The 24138-nt window shown below is 39.0% G+C and overlaps 1 protein-coding gene across 1 annotated transcript in view; it reads right to left on the bottom strand.

Moving 5' to 3' along the window:
• LRP2 (LDL receptor related protein 2) overlaps positions 1 to 24138 on the bottom strand; it is a gene marked incomplete at its 5' end in the record, with an annotated part of 157359 nt that overhangs the window by 98476 nt on the left and 34745 nt on the right. The window contains 12 exons of the mRNA XM_022570207.2: positions 361 to 477; positions 1097 to 1216; positions 2358 to 2600; positions 3628 to 3909; positions 4256 to 4393; positions 5090 to 5220; positions 5907 to 6032; positions 8297 to 8489; positions 14882 to 15085; positions 17636 to 17776; positions 19608 to 19810; positions 22308 to 22514. Of these exons, the coding sequence (XP_022425915.2) occupies positions 361 to 477; positions 1097 to 1216; positions 2358 to 2600; positions 3628 to 3909; positions 4256 to 4393; positions 5090 to 5220; positions 5907 to 6032; positions 8297 to 8489; positions 14882 to 15085; positions 17636 to 17776; positions 19608 to 19810; positions 22308 to 22514 (2105 nt within the window). The remainder of the gene's footprint in view (positions 1 to 360; positions 478 to 1096; positions 1217 to 2357; positions 2601 to 3627; positions 3910 to 4255; positions 4394 to 5089; positions 5221 to 5906; positions 6033 to 8296; positions 8490 to 14881; positions 15086 to 17635; positions 17777 to 19607; positions 19811 to 22307; positions 22515 to 24138) is intronic.

Raw genomic sequence — 24138 nt, 5'->3', positions numbered from 1 at the left:
AAAAGAAACCATTAAAATATCTTTATAAATAGTAAGCCTCAAAAATGTGAAACCCACTAATTTGGTATGCCCTAGGAAAAATTAATAGTGAGAACAAAAATATCTGAGAAATATTTAACCTACTCAAGAGACAATTTGAAAGTGCCCATTTACAACCCCTCGATTCACAAATTATAAGTTGCTGTTTGGTAACGTCAAGTCGATTTTATTATATGTTCAATACTGTGTTCCTTTGACAATGCTTTGTAATTCAGGCTGCCTTCTCTCTAGTTTGTCTAAGAGAAAATCTGTGGTAATATCAATACTGGTAAACATGAAATGACCCCTTCACCTGAAACATGCTAGGTATATGGTACTTACGACAATCTGTCTCATCAGAGTGGTCATTGCAGTCAAAAACACCATCACAGCGATATGTGTTGCTAATACAATTACCATTACTGACACATTTGAATTGAGAAGCAGTGCAATTAATTACTGAAAATGAGAGAGAAAAGTATTAGAAATTAAGCCAAGGAGAAAACAACTAAACATTGAGATTTTTCTAAACATCATGAATAAAAATAAAGCATTATTTACAATAGCCAAGATATGTAAGCAACCTAAGTGCCCATCAACAGATGAATGGATAAAAAAGATGTGGCACATATACACAATGGAGTACTACTCAGTCATAAAAAAGAATGAAATTTTGCCACTTGCAGCAACAGAGATGGACATGGAGGGTACTATGTTTAATGAAATAAGTCAGAGAAAGACAAATACAGTATAATGTCACTTACATGTGGAATCTAAAAAATAAAACAAACTAGTGAAAGTAACCAAAAAGAAACAGACTCACAGATATAGAGAACACACTAGTGGTTAACAATCGGCAGAAGGAAGGGGGCAGGGCAAGATAGGGATAAGCTACAGGAATATATTATACAACAAAGGAATATAGCCAATATTTTATAATTATAAATGGAGTTAATCTTTAAAAGTTGTGACTCAGTATGTTATACACCTGAAACATATAATATTGTAAATCAACTAGACTTCAATGGATTGATTAATTAATTAATTTAAAAATTTAAAAATGAAACAATGTACTTACTACAAGCACTCTCGTCAGAGCCATCAGCACAGTCGCTGGTCCCGTCACAGACAAAAGACAGGTCAATACATCGATGATGGGGGCAATGAAACTGACTAGGTGAGCATGTCTCTGTATGATCTAATGTCATCCAAAAACAAAACCAAGTAACAGTTTATTTCTTGTTCAGTGTGTACCAGAGCCAAACTGTAAAACGCTAAGGAAATACGTAAGTTATCTCAGTTGTACGTGTGGTCAAAATTCCTTCAAGTCAGCCAGATTGCCAAAGTCAGCCCATCCAGAGCCCAGCTAGGACACTTTTTGGAAAGAGGAACAAAAATATTACAGGGCAGAGTCAGAAACTGTGATTACACCTTGAAAAACAGACCACACTTAGAAAGTAAGCATCCTGGCCTTGGACTGGCCTATACCTCCCGAATGCTGTGAAGTCCAAGACTCTGCACCAAAGCTAAGCAATGGAGCCCAGCAAGGCAACATGGTCCGCATGACCACAATGCCCAGTAGCAACAGTGTAGAGACAGACCGTGATAACTGGATTTAATCCAAAATCTAAGCAGAACGATCCTCAAAACCAGGGTCCTAGCTGGCTGAAGAGACAGAGCCTTAGAGTCAGATGCGCTGCCTCCCCCTACCCGAAACGTGAAGTCATAGTAAATATAGTCTCACAGAATGTGAAAGCTGGAGGGGATCTTAAAGCTCATCTAGTCCTGAGAAAAAGCGAATTGCCTAATCATGCAACCAAGACAGGAATTTAGTCCAGGGAACTTTGCTCCACCTTAAACTATGACTGCTGATATGAAAACAAACGACAACCTAGAGGAAATCAGAACTCGCAAGATGAAAAGCAGGTGGGTAAGATTAATGAAATTTAAATGTCCTGTGCCTCTTTATTCTGTTGCCTTTTTGCCTGAATAAATGAAAAGGAAAACCAATAGCCAAATGTCTGGATGTGTTTATATGATTTAGAAAGAAAAATTGTTTTAAATATCTGAATAGTTAGTTGAGGGATTTTATTTTCCAGTTTCTATCTGGGTGTTAGACATCAGAGACAGTCCTTGTTTTGCTTGCATAGAAAATATTTAGGAAGACTTCCCATGTCTTTGCTCCTCTAGTCTATTAATACAGGGATTGACAGACGAAGAGAAGTAGCTAAGATACAATGAAAATTATGTAAGCCTTCAAGGAAAGTGCACAAGGCCTACTGACTGTTCAAATCTATTCACTAGGCTGACCAACCAAGAGAAATCAGTTCAAAACTTACCGCATGACTTTTCATCAGATCCATCCCCGCAATCATTATCTGTGTCACAGACCCAGCTCTTTGGGATACACAAGTTATTATCACAGGTGAAGAAGTCTGCACGACAGGAAGTGGGTGCTCGGGTAGGGCAGTTCTGCTCATCACTGCCATCCACACAGTCATTTTGTTTGTCACAGCGCCAGTATGAAGGAATGCACTGTCCTCCGTGGCCACACGCAAACGCTGAAGGTGCACAGGAAGTATCTACAACAGAAACGAACTGGTCATAAAGACATCTGTTTTTACCGCCTTTTAAATGAGATCTTACCCTGTAAAGGCCCATTTCTTCTCCTTTTTCAATGGGAGCGTTATACAAAATGGGCAAGTTTATTCAGCAACTATGACATGCCAGGCACTTTTCTAAGTGTTTACATTTTTTTTTCTCTCTTAATCCTCACAAGAATACTGTCAGGTACATATAATTATCTGCATCTTATAGATGAGGAAATTGAGTGCTTAGGAATCTGCCCAGGACCAAAGCTCTAGTTGGTGTGACTCTAAGGCCCGTCCTTTACTTCTAAGCTATGCTTCCTCTGATCACATGGGTCATTGGAAATTGATAAAACATTCATGTAAGATCTGCACTTTTAAAAACAAAAAGATATACACAAAATAAAACTTTAGAAATTTCAAAAATGTACAAATGAGCATTTTCATTTTCAAATGTCACTTTTCTTTCTATTAATGTTTCCTTGATAGAAATTTCTGAGATTTCAACTGTCCTCTATCTTTTTGTCTTCTGCAATAGCATTTATTATAAATGGGATTACCATCAAAAGAAGAATGTAAAGGTTAAAACCACCATTTCACCCATAATTCATTTTACACCAACAGGAGGAAAAAGGAATATTATAGCACATGAGATTTTCAAAAGCTATTATTGCAAGCACCTATTCTGTGATATTATTCTCTCCAATACTAAAGATTAGATCCAGTTTGTTTTGTTGACTTTTTGAGGAGTATGCCAAGATGCAATGACTCTGCATTGATCCAAACAGCCAATGTCAGAAAGAAATTTTGTTGAAGATAGCCCAAATCAATGCTAGAAATCACCTGCAACATTATCTATGAATGATATTCATCGCCTAGCTTCCTAAAAGCCTTTGGGGTACATATTAACAAACCGAAAGGAACATTCTTTCCTATAGCGATAACCCAAGCCTTTTTTTTTTAAGCCCCCTCTCTCCGTTCTATTCATCCTAGGAAGTATTGCTAGTGTATAGCTACTTACTAAATGTGCCACATTGAACCTCATCACTGTTATCATGACAGTCATCAATTCCATCACAGCGGTAGTGAATGGGCACACATCTGCCATTGTTACAGGGGAAGGAAAAGGCACCACACTGCTCCAACGGTGGCTCACGGGATGGGTCTTCCACGCATGTCAAACGATCGGAAGTCAGACTCATTCCATAGGGGCAACCACACACCCGCTGGAGATTTGGCACTGGGAAGCAGAAGTGGCTGCAGTCACCGTTCGGATTGGTGGGTCGGTTACAGGCGTTAGACCCTGAAAAAGCAATGCCCCTAGATAAGTGAGTCAAGCACATTTCCTTTAGGTTGATCACAGGTTTGGTTGTCAGACCCAACATTAAAAACTCGATTCCTCTTGGAAATCAACGTGCCAAATAGCACATTCAATTTAAATATAGGAAAGTGCTGAAACATGTTTTTCTCAAACACAGTTTTAAAGTTAGCCGAGTCGAACAGAAATTCTAAATCTTACACTTTAAAACTATCTGAGTGACAGGAAGATAAAACTATCAGGAGTTATATTAAATAATAAGGTACTTAAAGAGAAAAGGAGCCACCATATTAAACACATCCCTATGAAAGAAGCTAGCAACATCACTCACCGGTCTGGATTCTGGTATCATATACCTTCACACGCATTACAACACCAACGCCACTTCGGAGGACCACCAGTTGTCCACCATCTGTTTTCCTGACTCGAACAATACCACGCAGTCTCCAGTCAGTAAAATATACGTAGTCTAAGAAGGAACACGGTGATTAGTATACTCGCCACAGTTCACTTACAAATCACTTGGGAAAATGCAATATGTTTGTAATGCTTCTTCCAAATGTGGGAAGCTTCTTCCATAAATATCTGTAATATGTTTCTGTAATCATTTTCCATGACTTGTTAGTCTCTAGAAATGATTCTTTAGAAGCCCATATATATATATATATATATATATATATATATTCTTTTTTTTCTTAAATAAAACATTTATTCATTGACTTTTGAGCTTCTGAAGCTAAGGACCCCATATAAAACAACAGAGTTGCAAGAATACTTCCTGATACAAATTTTTCCTGCACCAGTAGAGGTGAAAATTCTATGATTTGGAGAGAAAGGGAAGAGCTCTAGAGTAGTGTAATATAACCAGGGAATAAAAACAATAGGAGTTGATGGTATGGATCTCTGAGAGAGACCCTACCTCTTAGAAGCCTTTTTTATTTATTTATTTATTTATTTATTTATTTTCTCAAACAAAATTTCTCAAACAAAAAATAAAAGTTAAATATTCAGTCAACTAACCAAATGTTTTATTTATACATAAAAGCACCATTTCAATTAAAAAAGTGACCAGCTTTTCTGGAATTGTGAGATTGCCAAATGAGGATGAGTTTTATACAACTTGTACAGTATAAATAAGACACACTTCTTTTGCTTCAAAACGTACCTTCAAAGACGGCAAGTCCAAACGGATGTGTTATCTGCTGTATACTGGCCAGGATTTTTCTATCTAACCCATCAAAGGTACTGTGCTCAATTTTATCAAAAAAGGCATCTACCCAGTACAATCGTGAAGAGCTAAAATAATAAAATACTTGGTTATTGGTTATCCAGAAACTAGCAAAGCACACTTTATACTAAAGGCATTCAAAAACAGCACGTTCAGTTGACACATTTATTAAGCAAAGTTTAATAGTTTCATGCTCTCCAGAAAGGCAAAACAACTTTTATGAAGTGATTTCCAATTGTCTTAGAAAACTTGAAATGTTATTATCTTCAAGCTAGGAATTTTACTTTCTCCTTATTAAATCCACAAGTTAGGAAAAATATTCGTAGTAACTGATGTTTAAAAGGTTAAACACGTTTCTTCCTTTTTTCTCTCCTATAAACTGCTTTTGCATTTGAGGTCTGTAAGCTTATCTACTCTGTTACCTTTTCCTATACTCCTTGACAGATTAACTTCTTAAAATTTAAATCTCATATTCCAAAAATCCTCCCACGGTGTATATAGGCAAATACACATTTGTTGACACAATTTCCTATCCTCAAGATGCCCCCTGTAAAAACTGCACATGACCTGTACTTCATCAAATCCCTGTTCTACTTCTAGTGGGGTTTAGGTCTTGCCCTATTCTGCTTCCTCTAGCAATTTCCTCAGACTATTCATTACTACATATGTTTTCATCCCAGCAGAAGCTGGCCATCTATGTATTTGTCTTCCATAGTAAGTGGGAACTCAGCAATTTGGGATGATTCCTACTTACCTCCAATCAATGGCCAACCCATTGGGCCACCCAAGAGTAGTGTTTACTATAGGCAAAAGGTTAGATCCATCACTCCATGCTCTCAGAATTTTAGCGGGACGGTACCAATCAGTGAAGAATATATACCTAGAAAAGGAGGTAATAAATCAAAGATGTTAACATTGGGACAAACTACATGACTTAGAGAGATTTAGCACAAACATAGATTCTCCAGAGACTTGCTGCAAATTAATTTCATTTTCTGTATGCTATTGGGTTTATATAGAAAAATATATCGAAAATACAAATGGTATTAAAATGGGCATCCAAAGCAGAGAACCACTGTGCTAGACTTCAGGACCTAAAACTATTGTCACCAAGTAGATTCTTTAAAAAGACACAGTTCAGGTTACATTTTAAATACTTCATGCTCTTGAAATAAACTATGAGCAAGAAAACAGATTTTAATCTCCCACTTTCTTTCTGGATTAAACATCCAGGATCCACTAGATCACTCTTTAGTCATCTTCCACAAGGAATTAAATTTGCAGGTAAGCATTTCATCCCTGATGAAAAATGCATCCAAATAAACGTAACTCTTAAACGATCTTACCCAAGAGGTCGTTTTTTATCCCGAGGAGTGGCAAAAAGATAAGTGTAGGGAAAAAACCTTTTCTCTTTCATATGAGCCTTAAAAACTAAAATTAGTCTTTCCAAAAGGTAACTTTCTGAAACGTGACTTCACATTGTTTTAAATTAAGGACAGGGACTTCCCTGGTGGCACAGTGGTTAAGAATCCGCCTGCCAATGCAGGGGACACGGGTTCGAGCCTTGGTCCGGGAAGATCCCACATGCCGCGGAGCAACTAAGCCTGTGTGCCACAACTACTGAGTCTGTGCCACAACTACTGAGCCCGCATGGCACAACTACTGAAGCCTGCGCGCCTACAGCCCGTGATCTGCAACAAGACAAGCAACCGCAATGAGGAGCCCGTGCACTGCAACGAAGAGCAGCCCCCTCTTGCCACAACTAGAGAAAGGCCACGCGCAGCAACAAAGACCCAACACAGCCAAAAATAAAAATAAATACATTTATAAAAATAAATATATGAAGGATAAATATATGAAGGATACATCAGGAAAGGAATTTAACGCCTTTTCAAAACCCAACGCCAAAGATTTAGCTTAAGATAAATTCACTAGAAAATCAACTGTTTAACTGTCTATTGGGCAATAAAATTTCTTATCAATAACATCATCAGTTTTAAAATATGTTAGACACACAGGCTTTGCAGTCAGACAGGCCTGGAATTTGAATACTAACTATTGCTTAATAGCTGTGGGTCCTTGAGCAAGTTACTTTATCTCTCTGAGCCTCAGATTCTTTTTTTTTATTTTATAAATTTATTTATTTATTTTTGGCTGTGCTGGGTCTTCGTTGCTGTGTGAGGGCTTTCTCCAGTTGCAGCAAGCGGGGGCCACTCTTCATCGCGGTGCGCGGGCCTCTCACTGTCGTGGCCTCTCGTTGCGGAGCACGGCTCCAGACGCGCAGGCTCAGTAGTTGTGGCTCACGGGCCCAGTCGCTCCGCGGCATGTGGGATCCTCCCAGACCAGAGCTCGAACCCGTGTCCCCTGCATTAGCAGGCGGATTCTCAACCACTGCGCCACCAGGGAAGCCATGCGCCACCAGGGAAGCCCCTCAGATTCTTTATCTCCAAAACAGGTCTTGTATATACCTCACTCACAAACCAGCTTTTGGATTAGATGAGATTATGTACTATGTAAAGTGTTTGCTATGTACCCTCAATCAGGCTTTAGTGAATTACCAGTCATCTTTTTTTTTTAACTACTCTATTGAAACACAACTGCCTATCTCAGACTTTATGTTAGCTATCAAGCATATTTAAATAAGAAAGGTAAGAACAAAAAGGCATGGCGTGAAATGCTGTCTCTTCTTGTCTGACTCCACCAATAATGCAATGGTTAAACATGAAACTTTGTCTGTGGCCTGAAAGACTTTTTATTCTGAAAACTACTGAATGATTAAGCAAGTTTTGGTAAGCTTTATATCAATACATTAACGCAGGGAAAGAATTTGAGCCTTTCCTGATAATTCTGCTGCATATTCATTCCTTCTCCACAGAATCTGTGTCTCATTGTTTGGTCCTCCGCGACTGTGAAAAAAAAACCACACTCCAGTGAAGACTGAAAAGCCAAAGCTTAGGAGAAAGTTTTTGGAAGGAGATAAAGTGATCACTTCAGCATATGCTAAAAGGACACAATCTAAGGTGATTTCAATTTACATGGTTCAATCTTGTATTTACTGAATTTGCCAAATACCTATGGCATCACTTTGCAATGACTGTACAAGACATAAGTTTCAAGCTCTTAGGAAAACATGAACACACTTACCCAGCAATAGGATGAACTACGATTGATCGTGGGTTATTTAAATTCTGGACTATTGTGCGCCTCGATTTATCAGCTAGCCTTATGACACTGACACTCCTATAAGAAGCATCTGTCCAATAAAGATTCTTTGAAATCCAGTCAAAACTCAAACTTTCAACACTTGGCACTCTGTTAGCTGTGATAACTTCTCTTCCTGTAAATTAAAACATGGACATGGCTTAAAGTAAGCATATTTTACATGACATACATTTTCCTACCACTGCATATTTAAACTTTGTGTGAGAACTAGAGAATATTTCAGTAATGTGGAATTCTTTTAAAAAATAAAGCAACGGTAAACTGCAAAGCAACACATGAAATAAACCTAGAATCTATCCATCTCTAAAAGTTTGGATCGCAAAGAATAGATATGACTCTGATAAATAGAATCAGGAGTGGTATGGCCTGGATTTACTCCCTTGTTCAACCTTCCAGAAAAAATTTCTCAGTACAGAACATCTGAAGAAGAGATACCTGAGTTCACATACTCACAACCACCACCCACAGACAGCGCTGATAAGCTGACACCGCCAGGTACGACTGGGGGTATCTATGAGGTATTCCCGCCCAACTTTCTCATCAACAGTCTTTCATAGCCACAAAGTTGCCAAGTTTGGAAAAGACCAGCAACCAGAAAGGAAATCAGAACTGGGTACAAGGAGAAAAAAGACCACTTTCTTCTTTGTGAATTTTTTATGACTTTTCCCCTCCTTTTTCTTTTTTTACTAAAGAAAATGTGAATCACAGGAAACTCTGCTCAACCTAAATGTAACAACCTAAATGGGAAAATGTATAACTGAATCACTTTGCTGTACACCTGAAACTATCACAACAAAATATTCTTTAAAAAAAAAGTGAATCAGAGTAAACAATCACATCTCTTTCTTTTGAAGGAAGAAAAACAATCCTGGTGCTTTTTCCATTCATTTATTCAGCAAATTGTAAAAAGAAAGTCCTCTGTGTGCTAGACACCATATTAGACATTGAGGAAACATGATATTGCTAATAGTATTAATAATAATAGCTTATACCGAGCACTTACTATGAGCCTAGAACTGGCCCAAGTACTTTACATGAATTCATCCATCCTCGCAACAGCTCAACAGTAGGAATTATTATTATCCCTATTTTGCACATAAGGAAACTGAGTCATAGAAAAGTGAAGCATTTTGAAAGAAATGTGGACACTGTCTTCAAGGTATCTTCAAGGTAATGAAGTGGGAGAGGTGGGGGGAGGCAATTAGGCCAAGAGGGAAAACAATAGAAGAGTAACAGGTGCTGTGATGGAGGTATGCACAGGATGGTATGGAAACCGAGGCAAAGTGCAGGTGTGGAGAGGTTTCCCAAAGGAAGTGGTGAATGGGAGGCTGCAGGAAAGCAAAGACGTGGAAGTGGGAGGGAGAGAGACAGGATTCCACACGCTCCAAAGCGTGGCTGGAGGTTAATAAGTTAATGGTAGAGGCTGAAAGAAAGGAAGAAGTTTGGGTGATTACCAGATTTGGTGGGCAGGGGGAGAGGTGGTGCTCTTCCCCTAAGGCAGGGGTCTGGAGAAGTGGAATAAAGGTAGACATTTAGACATATTGGTTTGGAGGTGGTTTGTGGGATATCCAGGTGAGACATCCAAAAGGCAGTTGGCTCTATGGGTCTAAACCCCAGAGAGAGAGTTTGGATGGAGATTTTCATCACCTCCTGTAAGAAGCCTTACCTGACCTTTCCCCTCATTCTCCAGGTGAGGAGGAAAAACATTCAGGAAATGGCCTATTATAAGTCTCCTCACACTGATTTATAACTTCTACATAGATGGTAACGAAAGATACGGAAGGCGCAAAATTATGCAGAAGAAAATGCAGAATAAGAAAAGAAGACCGGACTTCACTGGTGGCGCAGTGGTTAAGGATCTGCCTGCCAATGCAGGGGACACGGGTTCGAGCCCTGGTCCGGGAAGATCCCACATGCCACGGAGCAGCTAAGCCCGTGTGCCACAACTACTGAGCCTGCACTCTAGAGCCCACGAGCCACAACTACTGAAGCCCACGCGCCTAGAGCCCGTGCTCCACAACAAAGACAAGCCACCACAATGAGAAGCCCGTGCACCACAACGAAGAGTAGCCCCCACTCCCCGCAACTAGAGAAAGCCCACGCGCAGCAACGAAGACCCAACGCAGCCAAAAATAAATACACAAATTAAAAAATAAAAATAAATTAAAAAAATAAAAAGAGGACCAATGTTGAACACTAGAGATCACAGTTGTGTATAGGACAGGCAAAGAAGAAAAGACGTGTAAGGAACACTAGAAAGAATGGTCAAGAAATAGAAGGAAATTCACGAGTGTGTTGTCAAGGGGGAAAAAAGCATTTTAAAGAAGACGACTAAGGCGCCAAAGATAAGGATAAAGTTTATAACAAAGGGACTGGAGGTGACCAGGATAAGGGGTTTCAAGTGACATAGTGTGAAGAGGTGAGAAATGTGAAAGTAGGGCCAGGAAAGTGTAGACCAAACTTTTAAGGTGCTTGTTCATGAACTTGAGGAGAGAGGGCTGCAACTAGAGAGGAACGTGGAGTGAAGGGTGGGTTGAAGTTTTTTTCGTATGGGAGAGACTTGAGCATATCTGATGGGGAAAAGTCAGCAGAACAAGAGAAGATGGAGGAGAGAAGGGATCATTGATGGAGCAAGTTCCCTGAGGGCTTCATTCAGCCCATCTTGACTTCAATTTGATTTCTGACAATTCAGTTTTCGCATATAAACTCATTGACACTTAACCTGCTCACTAGGAAAAACAGGGCAATGTACAATAATACATCCCTCACGGGAGCACAAGCAGTTTAACCACTAACTATAAGAAACTTTCAAAAGGCAATTTGCTCATCATGTGGACTTGAAATTGATGTTAAAAAAACAAAACAAAACAAAACAAAAAAACCCATGATGAGAATTGCTGTTGCCAAAGCAGAAGGAAGCTGACCTGTGGAGGCATCTACAGGAGACTTAGCCTGTGTGTAGCTCAGCAGACCTAATTCTAGTCCTCAGAAAAGATGCATTCTGGTTCAAAATAACAGATTGACCACTGTGTTTAACTCCTCTTCCTTCCAAACTCCTTTTAATAATGACAGTGAAAGAACAGCAGATGAAAGATTTCCACAGAGTTTGGAAGAGAAAGAGACTTCTCCAACATAACTCACTAAGCGAAAGGAGAGATGTGCCGGCAGCGGGGAGCGCCAACACCCACACACACAGAGCCACAGCGTGTCTGCACGCAGAAGCACCGGCTCTGAAAAAGGTAGGGGCGGGACGCTAAGGGGCCTAGTTAAAAGTTGGCATCGGAAGTGACTGGACCCAGAGGTTCCTCTCAGACCCTGAGCATGTATGACACTCTTCTCCGTCTACCTCCTCTAACAGACCAGAGATTTTCTTCTCTGGGGGACCTCAAGCAGAGAGGCTGTGGGCTGAGGACACATTGCACAATGGAGGGCTGGGATCGGCACAGAACTGAGCACAGGAGGGTTATATATGTGAACACTGAACTGAACGGGCCTCAGCTCCCTGTCCTCCGTACTGCTCCCCAAACAGATACTAGCTTCCCGCTCTTACTCCTCTCACCCCAATAGGGAGAATGGAAGCAGCTACTAAGGAGAAACTGACTATCTCCAGAGAGGATTTTCTGATACTGTCATTTGGAAGCTTCCCAACAAAAAGGCTGCCTTATCACCAGCTGATGGGGCCCATTCATACCAACAGCCTTCTGATCAGTGTTTCATAGCTTTGCTCTTAATATCAAACAAGGCTCAGGGAAATTTGAAGAAAGCTTCCTTCATGAAGGAGAAAGTTGAAACAAACCAAAAGGAAAAAGGAACCCAAACAAGATGGAAAGAGGAAAATTAATTTTTTAATGTAATTAATATCTTCATAGAATAAGAAAAGATTGAACTTTTGAAGCAAGAACAGGCTTTATTTTTAAAAAAGGAATAATCAGAGAGCAAGAAGGGGATCTTCAACATTGAAAATATAAGAGAAATTAAATATTCAATAGAAAGGCTAAAAGTAAAATGCCAAAAAGTCTCACAGAAAGTAGAACAAAATGATAGAGATGAAAACCAGGAAAGAAAAGATAAGAAAAAAATAGATGATTAATCTAACATTCTCGAATAGAAAAAGCAGAGGCAAGAAAATTCCCAGAATAGGAGAGAAATCTCAAGATGAATGGGATAACCAAAAGATTCTAAAAGTTTCCAGAAAGGAACAAAAACAACCTCCCCCCAAAAAGGTCGTACACACTGAAATGCTACTCTGGATGGCATAGGACTCTCAACACTGGCAACTAGAAGAGAGTGCAGCAATGTCTTCAAATTTCTGAGGTAAAATTACTTTCATCCTACACCTAGTCAAATGATCAAGTTGGAGGGCAAAATAAAAACACCTTCAGACTCGAAATATGTACCACCAACTCATTCTTCTTAAGAAGCTACTATATAATGTGTTTCAGCAAAATAAGGAAATCAGTCTGGAAAGAGAAACAAGTGGCTTGCCAGAAACAGGAAAACCAGCACAGGAAAGTGGCCAAGGGAAATCGGAAGACAAGAGTTGTGTACCAGATCCAACTGAACAGCAGAGGGGGAAAAAAGTATAGATTGTTCACATTTGATAGATACACAGACAAGGATTTGATAGATCTGTCGGAGCACTGGGGGAAAATATAATACCTACATAGAAAACTAAGCAAATGAAGATGGAGCAATTGTTAACTGCAGGGAAAAAAAAATCAAAATTTGTTCAAGAAATGTCATCATGGAATACTACTTGACTTAGCAGCGAACAAAAATTACAATCTAGCTTTTTAGGGAGAACAGGGGGAGAGGGAAGTTGGTAGAGGGGAACGTAAGGGCTAAATCCCTATCTATAACAATGAAAATAAATGTCTAATATGCAAATCAAGAGGTAGTACTGCAACAGAGAAGAACAAACCTGACTCCATATTGAATCTATTCCTTTAGCTCTAACCTGTGTGCTCTGTTGCCTGTGCTTAGTCATGCTGGCTGTGCACCTTTTGTAAAGGAACGTTGCCTATGGCCTGAAATACACAGGAAAGCCCATTCTCAAGGCTCTGATCTTTAAAGGTGTGAGACTTTTCCATTCATATAGAGATAAAAAGTTGCAGAACAGAGAATAACATTTGTCTTGTTAGTGGTTTATAAGAACACAGTGACCAGATGTACATGGACAGCTGCAAGAACAAAGGATTCCAGCACCAAGAAGTTTGCAACAACCAACCACACCCTCTCCCCTCTTAGTTTAAAAGAGGCCTGAATTCTAACTCGGGTAAGATGGTTCTTTGGGACGCTAATCCACCATCTTCTCAGTCTGCTGGCTTTCTGAATAAAGTCGCTATTCCCTGCCCCAACACCTCATCTCTAGATTTACTGGCCTGTCATGCAGCGAGCAGTACAAACTTGGACTCAGTAACAGTATAAGCAAAATATTTAGAAACACGGAGACAAATAATAGAACAAACAGGTAAAAGAATGGTAAGGAATTACCTCTAGCGAGCAGGTCTGAGTTGGGGGCAGGGTGGGGCAGAGCAATAGAGTTTTTTCATTGAGAACAGCTACAATAATAGCTAACATTTACTGAATATTTACTATTTTCCAGGCATTATTCTAGGTGTTTTACATGTATTAGCCTAAAATTCTCTCAACAACTTTATGAGCTATGTAGTACCTCTATTATTATTATTATTATTCCTATTTCACAGATTTAGGAAACTGAGGTACAAAGAAAGTAACTTCCCCAAGATTACATAACTAGGAAATGTGAGGAGCCAGGATTCAAAACTAGGCAGTTTAGCTCCTAAGCTGGCCCCTCTTAGTTGCTATGTTATACTGGCTACTGATTTGTTTTTCAAACTTCAGGTTTTGACCCATTAGTGGATTCTAAAATCAAAGTACTGGATCAGGCCAACATCCAATAAAGTACCCAACTGGTAAGGTATGACTGACTATAATTTATCTTTCTGTGAGGATTATGAAGATTTTAACAGAATTCCAATCAACTGAAAACTGACAATAAATCCATATTTACATATAATTCATGTCTTTTAAAAATAAATATTATTATTCCAAGCCCAGCATTTACGTAGTGCAGCATTCCTATAGGGAGGTCATTCCATTGGCTCAGTCTGGCTGCTTGAATATAGGAAACAGCCTCTAGTTAATTAACCCATTAACAGCTTTCATACATTTGACATTGCTATTATGGAGTGTCCATAGGTTAATATTTGTCAATATTGATATTCTTAATTGTCCAATTACAACAATATTTGTTTTAAAATGCACTCTCATTTGTAACTTATTTTGAAAATAAAGGAAGTGTTCACTTAAACTTAATTCAAAAGAAAAGCAAGAGATTTCTTTTCCCAATCTAAAAGTATTTAGCAAGCTTAGTAAAAGACCCTGCTTAAGAAGTGAATGCAAAGTTTTAGTGAAAAAATTATTAGTATTATTATTGAAGACAGACAAAATATGCAAAAAAAAAACCTTTAAACCCCTTCTCACCTGTGCCATCGATCTTTTGTTTACAAATCATGTCTTTTGTTGTATCTGAAAAAAAGATAGCCTTCTCCTGGGCATCAAAATCAATCCCAACAAAGACGGAAGCACCTCCTGTCACTGGAAGGATGACATCTGCCTGGTGAGAGAGGGTGAGCGGGATGCCACGAACAGCCACGTCAGATGAAAAGAACAGAAATCGCTCAGCAGCTGTAGAAAGAGGGACACACATAGTCAGCCACAGCATAGTTCTTGTGTTCTCCCAATTCCAGAGAAATTACTTACACACCCATAAAGTACATGTTATAATTCTGAAATAAACATAAAAAAATAAATCTGTAGAAAACATAGTTGGAAATAATGGAAAAAAGGGAAGAAGAAAATACAGTGAAGGCAAAACAATCTTGAATTGAAGTATTACAATCTTACTTTTCCCTGAAAAATTTATCCTTAATATTTATTTATATAAAACATGGTGTCCCAGCAAGATACTTTCTGACCCACCTCCTAGAGAAATGGAAATAAAAACAAAAACAAATGGGACCTAATGAAACTTAAAAGCTTTTGCACAGCAAAGGAAACCATAAGCAAGACGAAAAGACAACCCTCAGAATAGGAAAAGATATTTGCAAATGAATCAACTGACAAAGGATTAATATCCAAAATATACAAGCAGCTCATGCAGCTAACTATCAAAAAAACAAACAACCCAACCAAAACTGGGCAGAAGACCTAAATAGACATTTCTCCAAAGAAGATATACAGATTGCCAACAAACACATGAAAGGATGCTCAACATCACTAATTATTAGAGAAATGCAAGTCAAAACTACAATGAGGTATCACCTCACACTGGTCAGAATGGCCATCATCAAAAAATCTACAAACAATAAATGCTGGAGAGCGTGTGGAGAAAAGGGAACCCTCTAGCACTGTTGGTGGGAATGTAAATTGATACAGCCACTATGGAGAACAGTATGGAGGTTCCTTAAAAAACTAAAAACAGATCTACCATATGACCCAGCAATCCCACTACTGGGCATATACCCTGAGAAAACCATAATTCAGAAAGAGTCATGTACCACAATGTTCATTGCAGCACTATTTACAATAGCCAGGACATGGAAGCAACCTAAGAGTCCATCAACAGATGAATGGATAAAGAAGATGTGGCACATATATATAATGGAATATTACTCAGCCATAAAAAGAAACAAAATTGAGTTATTTGTAGTGAGGTGGATGGACCTAGAGTCTGTCATACAGAGTGAAGTAAGTCAGAAAGAGAAAAACAAATACCGTATGCTAAAAAATGGTTCTGAAGAACCTAGTTGCAGGTCAGGAATAAAGATGCAGACATAGAGAATGGACTTAAGGACACGCGGAGGGGGAAGGGTAAGCTGGAATGAAGTGAGAGAGTGTCATTGACATATATACACTACCTAACGTAAAATAGATAGCTAGTGGGAAGCAGCCGCATTGCACAGGGAGATCAGCTCGGTGCTTTGTGACCACCTAGAGGGGTGGGATAGGGAGGGTGGAAGGGCTGGAGATGTAAGAGGGAGGAGATATGGGAACATATGTATATGTATAACTGATTCACTTTGTTATAAAGCAGAAACTAACACACCATTGTAACGCAATTATACTCCAATAAAGATGTTTTTAAAAATTAAATAAATAAATGCTGGAGAGGGTGTGGAGAAAAGGCCACCCTCCTGCACTGTTGGTGGGAATGTAAATTGATACAGCCACTATGGAGAACAGTATGGAGCTTCCTTAAAAAACTAAAAATAGAACTACCATACGACCCAGCAATCCCACTACTGGGCACATACCCTGAGAAAACCATAATTCAGAAAGAGTCATGTATCACAATGTTCATTGCAGCTCTATTTACAATAGCCAGGACATGGAAGCAACCTAAGTGTCCATCGATAGATGAATGGATAAAGAAGATGTGGCACATATATACAATGGAATACTGCTCAGCCATAAAAAGAAACGAAATTGAGTTAATTCGTACTGAGGTGGATGGACCTAGAATCTGTCATACAGAGTGAAGTAAGTCAGAAAGAGAAAAACAAATACCGTATGCTAACACATATATATGGAATCTAAAAAAAAAAAAAAAACGGTCATGAAGAACCTAGGGGCAGGACGGGAATAAAGACGCAGACCTACTAGAGAATGGACTTGGGGATACAGGGAGGGGGAAGGGTAAGCTGTGACAAAGTGAGAGAGTGTCATGGACATATATACACTACCAAATGTAAAAGAGATAGCTAGCGGGAAGCAGCCACATAGCACAGGGAGATCAACTCGGTGCTCTGTGACCACCTAGAGGGGTGGGATATGGAGGGTGGGAGGGAGGGAGACGCCAGAGGGAGGAGATATGGGGATATATGTATATGTATAGCTGATTTACTTTGTTATAAAGCAGAAACCAACACACCATTGTAAAGCAGTTATACTCCAATAAAGATGTTAAAAAAAATTAAAAAGAGACAGAGATTTCAGGAAGGAAATAAAGGGAAAGGGGAGCCCAAGGAAACCCTAGATGTGTCCCAAAGGACAGAAATTTACATCTTCAAACACAGCTCTTTGTACAAAGGGAAAGGTGCCTACCAAGGAAGATGCCCGTGGGCTACCAAAAGCTTATTTCCTGTGAAGAAGTGCTACAGGGAGCTGGCCCAGTCCAAGAGCAGCACATACCCCTGTGCTGACCGTCAGAAAGACAGTCCAAAAGTGATTTCTTACCAACGCAGTGGTAGTCATCCATATCTGGAATGTAGCCGAGCCTGCACTTGCAACGGTAGCCCAAACCACCATTAAATGTTCTGTGGCTGAGGACACAGATGTGTTGACAGCCCCCATTGTTATCTGCACATGGATTGCTAGCTGGAGGGAAAAATGCACATGGTTAAATCTCAATTAGAAATGCATATTTATCCAAGACATGCGAAGCCATTTTGAGACCTGTGGGTGAAATGGGTTTGAAACTCCTTGGAGAAATCATTACTGGTTGCTACTGAATACATCCACATTTAGCTGCTCCCAATGTCATCGTTGCTCTCGAATCTACTCTTAAACTGATGGTCGCAAAAAAAAAAAAAGACAAGATTCCTGCAACTGGATAACCTTGGGGGATCTTTCCCCCCTATAACTGTAACAGACTCTGTCTGCTAGCCTCAGTGACTAAAATATAACTGCCCCCCAAATAACCTTAGTATTATTTTTTACCATTCAAAAAATAGAGTAAATAACTATAACTCACTGGATGCTTATTTTGTAGGACAACTTAACAATCAATGCCTCTAAGAGGTAAATATTATCGCAATTTTACAGAAAAGGAAACCAAAGTTCCAAAAGGTGAGACAACTTGCTCAAGATTATTCAGTGGTTAAATAGCTAAACTAGAATTCAAATCCAGATCTCATTCCCAAACCCTACATGTCTGAAACACAAACCAGTTTATACTTCCAAAAACCACTCTCAAAGCAGTGACATCAGGAAGTTCACTGTACACAAGGCTGTCAGAGCTAAAAATGTCTGCTTTTGAAATTGTCTTCTTAGCCTTTGAGTTATTCTTTAAAATAGTCTCTTCACCTTCTCGGGTAGATTAATTTTGAGAAACACAGGCAGGTATAATTCTGAAGCAAATAACAGAAATAATTTAGATAATAAAACTGGGTAATATTTTTGGTCAAGGGCAGATGTGAATTTAGTAGCTCATGAACTGATTATTCCATATAGGTATTTTCTAATACAGTATATACTTTCAGGTACAGTATATATTTTCCAATGACGTATTTGTTTCCTAGGATGACGGCATTGAAGGGTAGTCATCTGAATCTATCAGTTCAGTGGTTGGTTGGTTTGAGTTTTTTTAATCAACCTAATTACTTTATAGTCGCTCTCCATCCTAGCCAGACCTATCACTTAGCATTACAGTTTTAAAGTGAAATCTGTCTTTCTCTGAATTACTGTTCACTGATATTAAGCTTTCTTCCGATGTAGTCTAGTTTATTGTGTTTCTTTGATGCATGAGCAAATACAGAAGACAGCTGTACACACAGTCTAAACAGTCATGTCAATTTAAAACCTTGAAACAAACAAAACTTACTGTAAAATAACGTAAGTAACATAAGTACTATAAAATAACATTCAGTGTCTGAATCAAAATATTTCTTTTCTTTGATAACTGACCAGCCTGAGAGATAACCAAACCCAGCTGACCTATGACAGACCCAATGCAAACCAAATAACAGGTGTCATAAATATACAACAGAGAAGAAGGAAAAAAATAGCTCTGACACTACCTAAAATGACCACTTAGCATGTCATTTTCTTCTTCTGGGCCTCAGTTTCCTCGACTGCAATATTAGAGGGTTGAATTGGGAGATTCCTCCCGTAGAATAAGGATGGGTATTTTAGTTTGGTTTGTTTGCTGCTCTTTCTCCAGCCTGTAGACAGGATCTGGTATACTGCAGGTGCCAATAAATATCTGTTAAATACACCTCTAAGTTCTTTGTAGATTGGGCATTTTAACTCTGAAATACATCAAGTTCTCCAGAATGCCAACGATCTGCAAAGCCAATTTCAGAGGGTTGAACTCTCTAGATAACCCATCATATATCTCAGAATGCCACCCAAATCTCATGAGAACCTTGAGAAAACCTTTCTACCAAGGCCAGTACCAAGCATGGTTTTCCACTGCTGAGGGGCCTACCATAGGGCTGCCTGAGGGCATGGTAAACAGTCACTCCAAAAGGCCTCAGGGAAGACCGGTAGTACAGTTGTGGGTCAGTCTCCGTGAACTTGTTTGCCTTCATTACAGCCATCTTTGTCCAATCGGTAAAGAACACGTGATCTTCAAACAAGCTTATTGCAAAGGGATGAGGAATGTTTGAGCCTCCATGAATTACTGTCTTCCTGTTACAAAAGATATATACCATACAATTTTGATTAAAGGTGGAATTAGTTCCAAAAAAACAAAAGGTGGAATTAGTTCACGTAAATGCTTAAAAAGCTAAAAACTTTCTTGCTACAAATATAGAATATATAGTCAAGATACATTTTAAGATGCAGGTGTATTTCTGTCTATAACATTTTAAGATGCAGGTGTATTTCTGTCTATACTCGCTAGAAGGATTTTCCTATTGTCTCTTCGAAAAGAGCCTTGGCACTTAAATTCCAGTCTCTATCTTCGCTTGTTCTAGATCTTTTGAAAAATTACTGTTTTCCCACCTGCTCTTCATTCTTTTAAGGTTGCTCCACATATAAAAGGTCTAAGATGTGAAATATCATTTTGAAATTTGTAGGGGAAAGAGTGTAACAAGGGACTGGAAGTCTGGTAGACAACTTCAACACTTCCTCCACGCTGCACCACTGACCATTTCTCAGCAATTAGGGAGCAAGACAGTGAGCTGGAGAATTCAACCCACAGCAAACACACAGACTCATTCCTGATGTCACTCCAGGGAGGGGAAAAAGCAGGGCTACCACTGGTATGCCTCTGCCTGACGAAACCGTCAGCTGAGCATATTTGTAGTGGAGGCAGAGTGCCCAGAGCCACTAAAATGGAAGACAACACAGGTAAGAGGTGCTAGGCAAGGGGAAGAAATCAATACTGCTGCCATGACTGCATCTACAGAAACAGTAATTCACTGAGGCCACATAAGTAAAGTGAGGTAGAGGACGGTACGTGAACAAGCCTCTTTTCTTTTGGCACAGGAGAAAGACCTCAAAGAAAAATCTCAGCAGCCCTGAAAAACTAAAGAGCACAATAGAGCTTTAAGAAAAGACTTGAAGATACTAACCCTGGGAATCACACTGCACGCGAAAAAAACAAAGAAACCCAAGATGGCAAGTGAGTGCAAACTTTGAAACACTCAATAGTGACATGGTACATTAAAATTAATGGTTTTTTTTTTCATTTAGCAAATTCCAGAAGTCTAGAAGACTTCCCTGGTGGCACAGTGGTTAAGAATCCGCCTGCCAATGCAGGGGACACGGGTTTGATCCCAGGTGCAGGAAGATCCCACATGCCGCAGAGCAACTGAGCCCATGTGCCACAACTGCTGAGCCTGTGTGCCACGACTACTGAAGCCCGCAAGCCTAGAGCCCGTGCTCTGCAACAAGAGAAGCCACCACAATGAGAAGCCCACGAACCACAACAAAGAAGTAGCCCCCGCTCGCCACAACTAGAGAAAGCCCGCACACAGCAATGAAGACAAAAAGCAGCCAAAAAATAATAATAATAATAATAAATTCCATAAATCTAAATGCCACCTGCTGGTAAAGCAAGAGGCAATGACTTTATGATTTTAGCTGTACTCGTGAGTTCTAGTATCTCCTCCATGTTTCTCCACAGCCAGCAAACCATTCGAATCTTTCTGAAATTCCATTGATTTTTATGTTTTACTTTAACCATAGCATAAAAATATTTAGACTATAAAATTAATGCCAAAACAACCGTGAAAGTGAAAAAAAATTAGGCAACTTCTCAATTGTTTTTATATGACTTATATGATTATTTTTTCATTAAATTAATTCCTATCCTCACTATGGGAACCAGTTTCAGTGACAATACGTCATAGCCTTAATACCCAATCACTTCATTTAACCAAGTAGAGATTGTTCTAAGAATATAAAATCCAGTGGCAAACTGTGATACCATCCTTACAACATAGAGATAAAGGAGAAACCAAAACTAGAATATTCTTTTCATTGAGAAAACAATAAAATCACATCATTTGGAAAAATCAAATTGACTAGAGTAATTTTTCTTGGCCAAAATTTAAAGACCATGTTTTAACCAGTTTTTGAAAATACCAAAAGAAGAGGATCTAAAATAGGTAACAATTTAATTAATTTATAGTGAGCTCTAATCCGACTAAGATGAAGGAAAAAGGTATGCCATACTCTGCGTTCAAATATTGTTTAAATGTCTTTGAAGTATATCAGGTAAAGTCAGAATTTCTCATTAAGATTTGAAATATATATAAGAACAGTATAAAACCCAATTAGTTCCCACCAGGTAATGTTAAAAAATAATAATAAAACTTATTTACTGGAGGGAAGATAGAAAGCTAAAAGATAAGGTGATCTTTGGAAACAAACCATAAGGGACCCAAACAAATAAGTGGACTCGGAAGTTAATGAAAATAATGTGCTTCATCTGGGAGTGAGAGAGGGCTTGGAGAAGAGAAATCAAAGAACAAATGCTGTAGGTAATATTTAATGAGTGTTAATATGGAACACAAGCTAAAACTCAGAGCAGGTCACAACGTGCAATGTCAACACAAAGGTCATTCAAGTTATGTCAACCAACAAAGCAATCTTTTAATTCTAGTCCTTCAGTTTCTCTCTCCATAAATTTTATGTATTTCCCCAAAACTTATAAAGATATAAAAAAAATACTTCTTACCTTTGAATTCCATCATAAGTTACAGTCTCAATGTAATCAAACCGGGAGTCAACCCAGTAAACACGCTTTGATACCAAATCCAGGGTTATCCCAGCAGGCCATCCCAGCTTTCTTGTCACCAAGTCTTTACGGTTGGAGCCATCCATGAAAGCCCTTTCTATCTTAGGTGTCCCAGAAAAGCTCTGCCAGTCTGAGAAAAATAAATAACTACAAAAGAAAACCAAAAGATGAAAGAATCAGTTATTTTACAAGTTTACCTAGAAAATATTTTTTGAGATTGTATGTTTGGATCAATGGAAATTTCCTCTAGCTGATTAGAGAACCATGGGGGTTTAAAACAATAGAGAAATTTTGAAGTATTAAAAATCAGAAACTGTGAGGGCCAATCAGGAGAGTCAACAATTCCAAATAGCAACTATTAAAATGCACTAACTGGCAGGCAAAAAAAAAAACAAAACGTATCTACCTTCTTAACTTCTTAATATTCTGCCCTGATCCCTGGCTCCATCCTTCACTTCTCTTTTTTACAGCCAGCAAAAAGGCTGTAAAAAAGAAAAAACTATCAAGCCATTTCCCTCCTTAATTCCTCATTCTAAGGCATAGTCTAGAGAACATATACATCATTTTCAAGGAAGGACAGCTGAAATCATGAAATAGGAATGAATAATCACCATTCACCAACACTTAAGTAGCCTCAAGTTCATCCAAGGCTCCTAAGACCCAACTGTGAAAATCTAGGAGAAAGCTAGTCTCCCATAACTAGTCTCAAATGTGAAGATCAGGAAAATTTTAATTTACACCTGGAGAAAAGTAAGCATTATCACTCTTGCTGGACTGATTCACAGTTGAACAACTTGTGATGAGGTGTTACCACTGACATCTCAACCCCAGTCTCTAACAAGAAATCACTAAAAGGGATAGATCTGATAGGGGATAGAGTAGGGTAATCAAATAGTTAGCTTAGAAACCACATTAGGGGATTGCAGATAGAGAGGGAACTTTAGGGGGCTTTGGGAGACCACAGTAAGTTAATGATCACTCAAGAAAGTAATGGAAAAATCCTGAAACAATGTGGACTTGCTTGACTCATAAAGCAGAGCAAGTCGCTTAGCATCAAAGCCAGGCTGGCTTGCTTAACAACCAAACCAAGTCAACTTGCTTACCAACAAAACCATGCAACAGAAGCATGAGACATGCCCCAAAACAATAAAACAACAGTGGAAAATAAGGTCTACTATCTGCCCAGTGATGTCAACAAGTTAATGACCCCTAGGACATTCTCTTTGCACACACGCAAAAACAATAACTTATGGAAAGGTGATATTTCAAAGTGAAAGACCCTCATTGTACTGAGACCTGAAATAATTTCTCCATAGTGCCGTGACAGTCCCGGAGACACCATGTAGGTTCAAAAACCCCCCCGCCCAACGTATAGGAGGAGTTAATGATGGAAGACTCAAAGAATGAAAAAGAAGGTGGTCTTCTCCCCCTCCCCTCTCTTCCTTTGATTATAAAAATGTAACCCGCTAAGTGCTCGGGGCAACACAACACTCGCCTGCCCGCTTGTAAGCCTCACAAGCATCCTATTCTAATAAATCACTTCTTATCTATCAGTTTGCCTCTCGCTGAATTCTCTCTGCACTGAGACATAAAGAATATTCAGAGCCCCTCGCAACGCCACCTAGTGGTTTCAGATCTATCCCCTCTTTAAAACAACTTTACAACTTACGTTAGAGTGATCATGTTAATAATGATTTAGTTGTGACAATACTATTAAAGTCAGAAAACAGAATCCAATTTCTCAGCCAGGAGAATGTGTCAAACACTAAGA

The sequence above is a fragment of the Delphinapterus leucas genome, chromosome 8 (genome assembly GCF_059928025.1).
Source record: "Delphinapterus leucas isolate spDelLeu-1000000601 "Yukka" chromosome 8, BTC_Dleu_Yukka2, whole genome shotgun sequence".
NCBI classification, from domain to species: Eukaryota; Metazoa; Chordata; class Mammalia; order Artiodactyla; family Monodontidae; genus Delphinapterus; species Delphinapterus leucas.
This window is presented reverse-complemented; position numbering and strand designations above follow the sequence as displayed.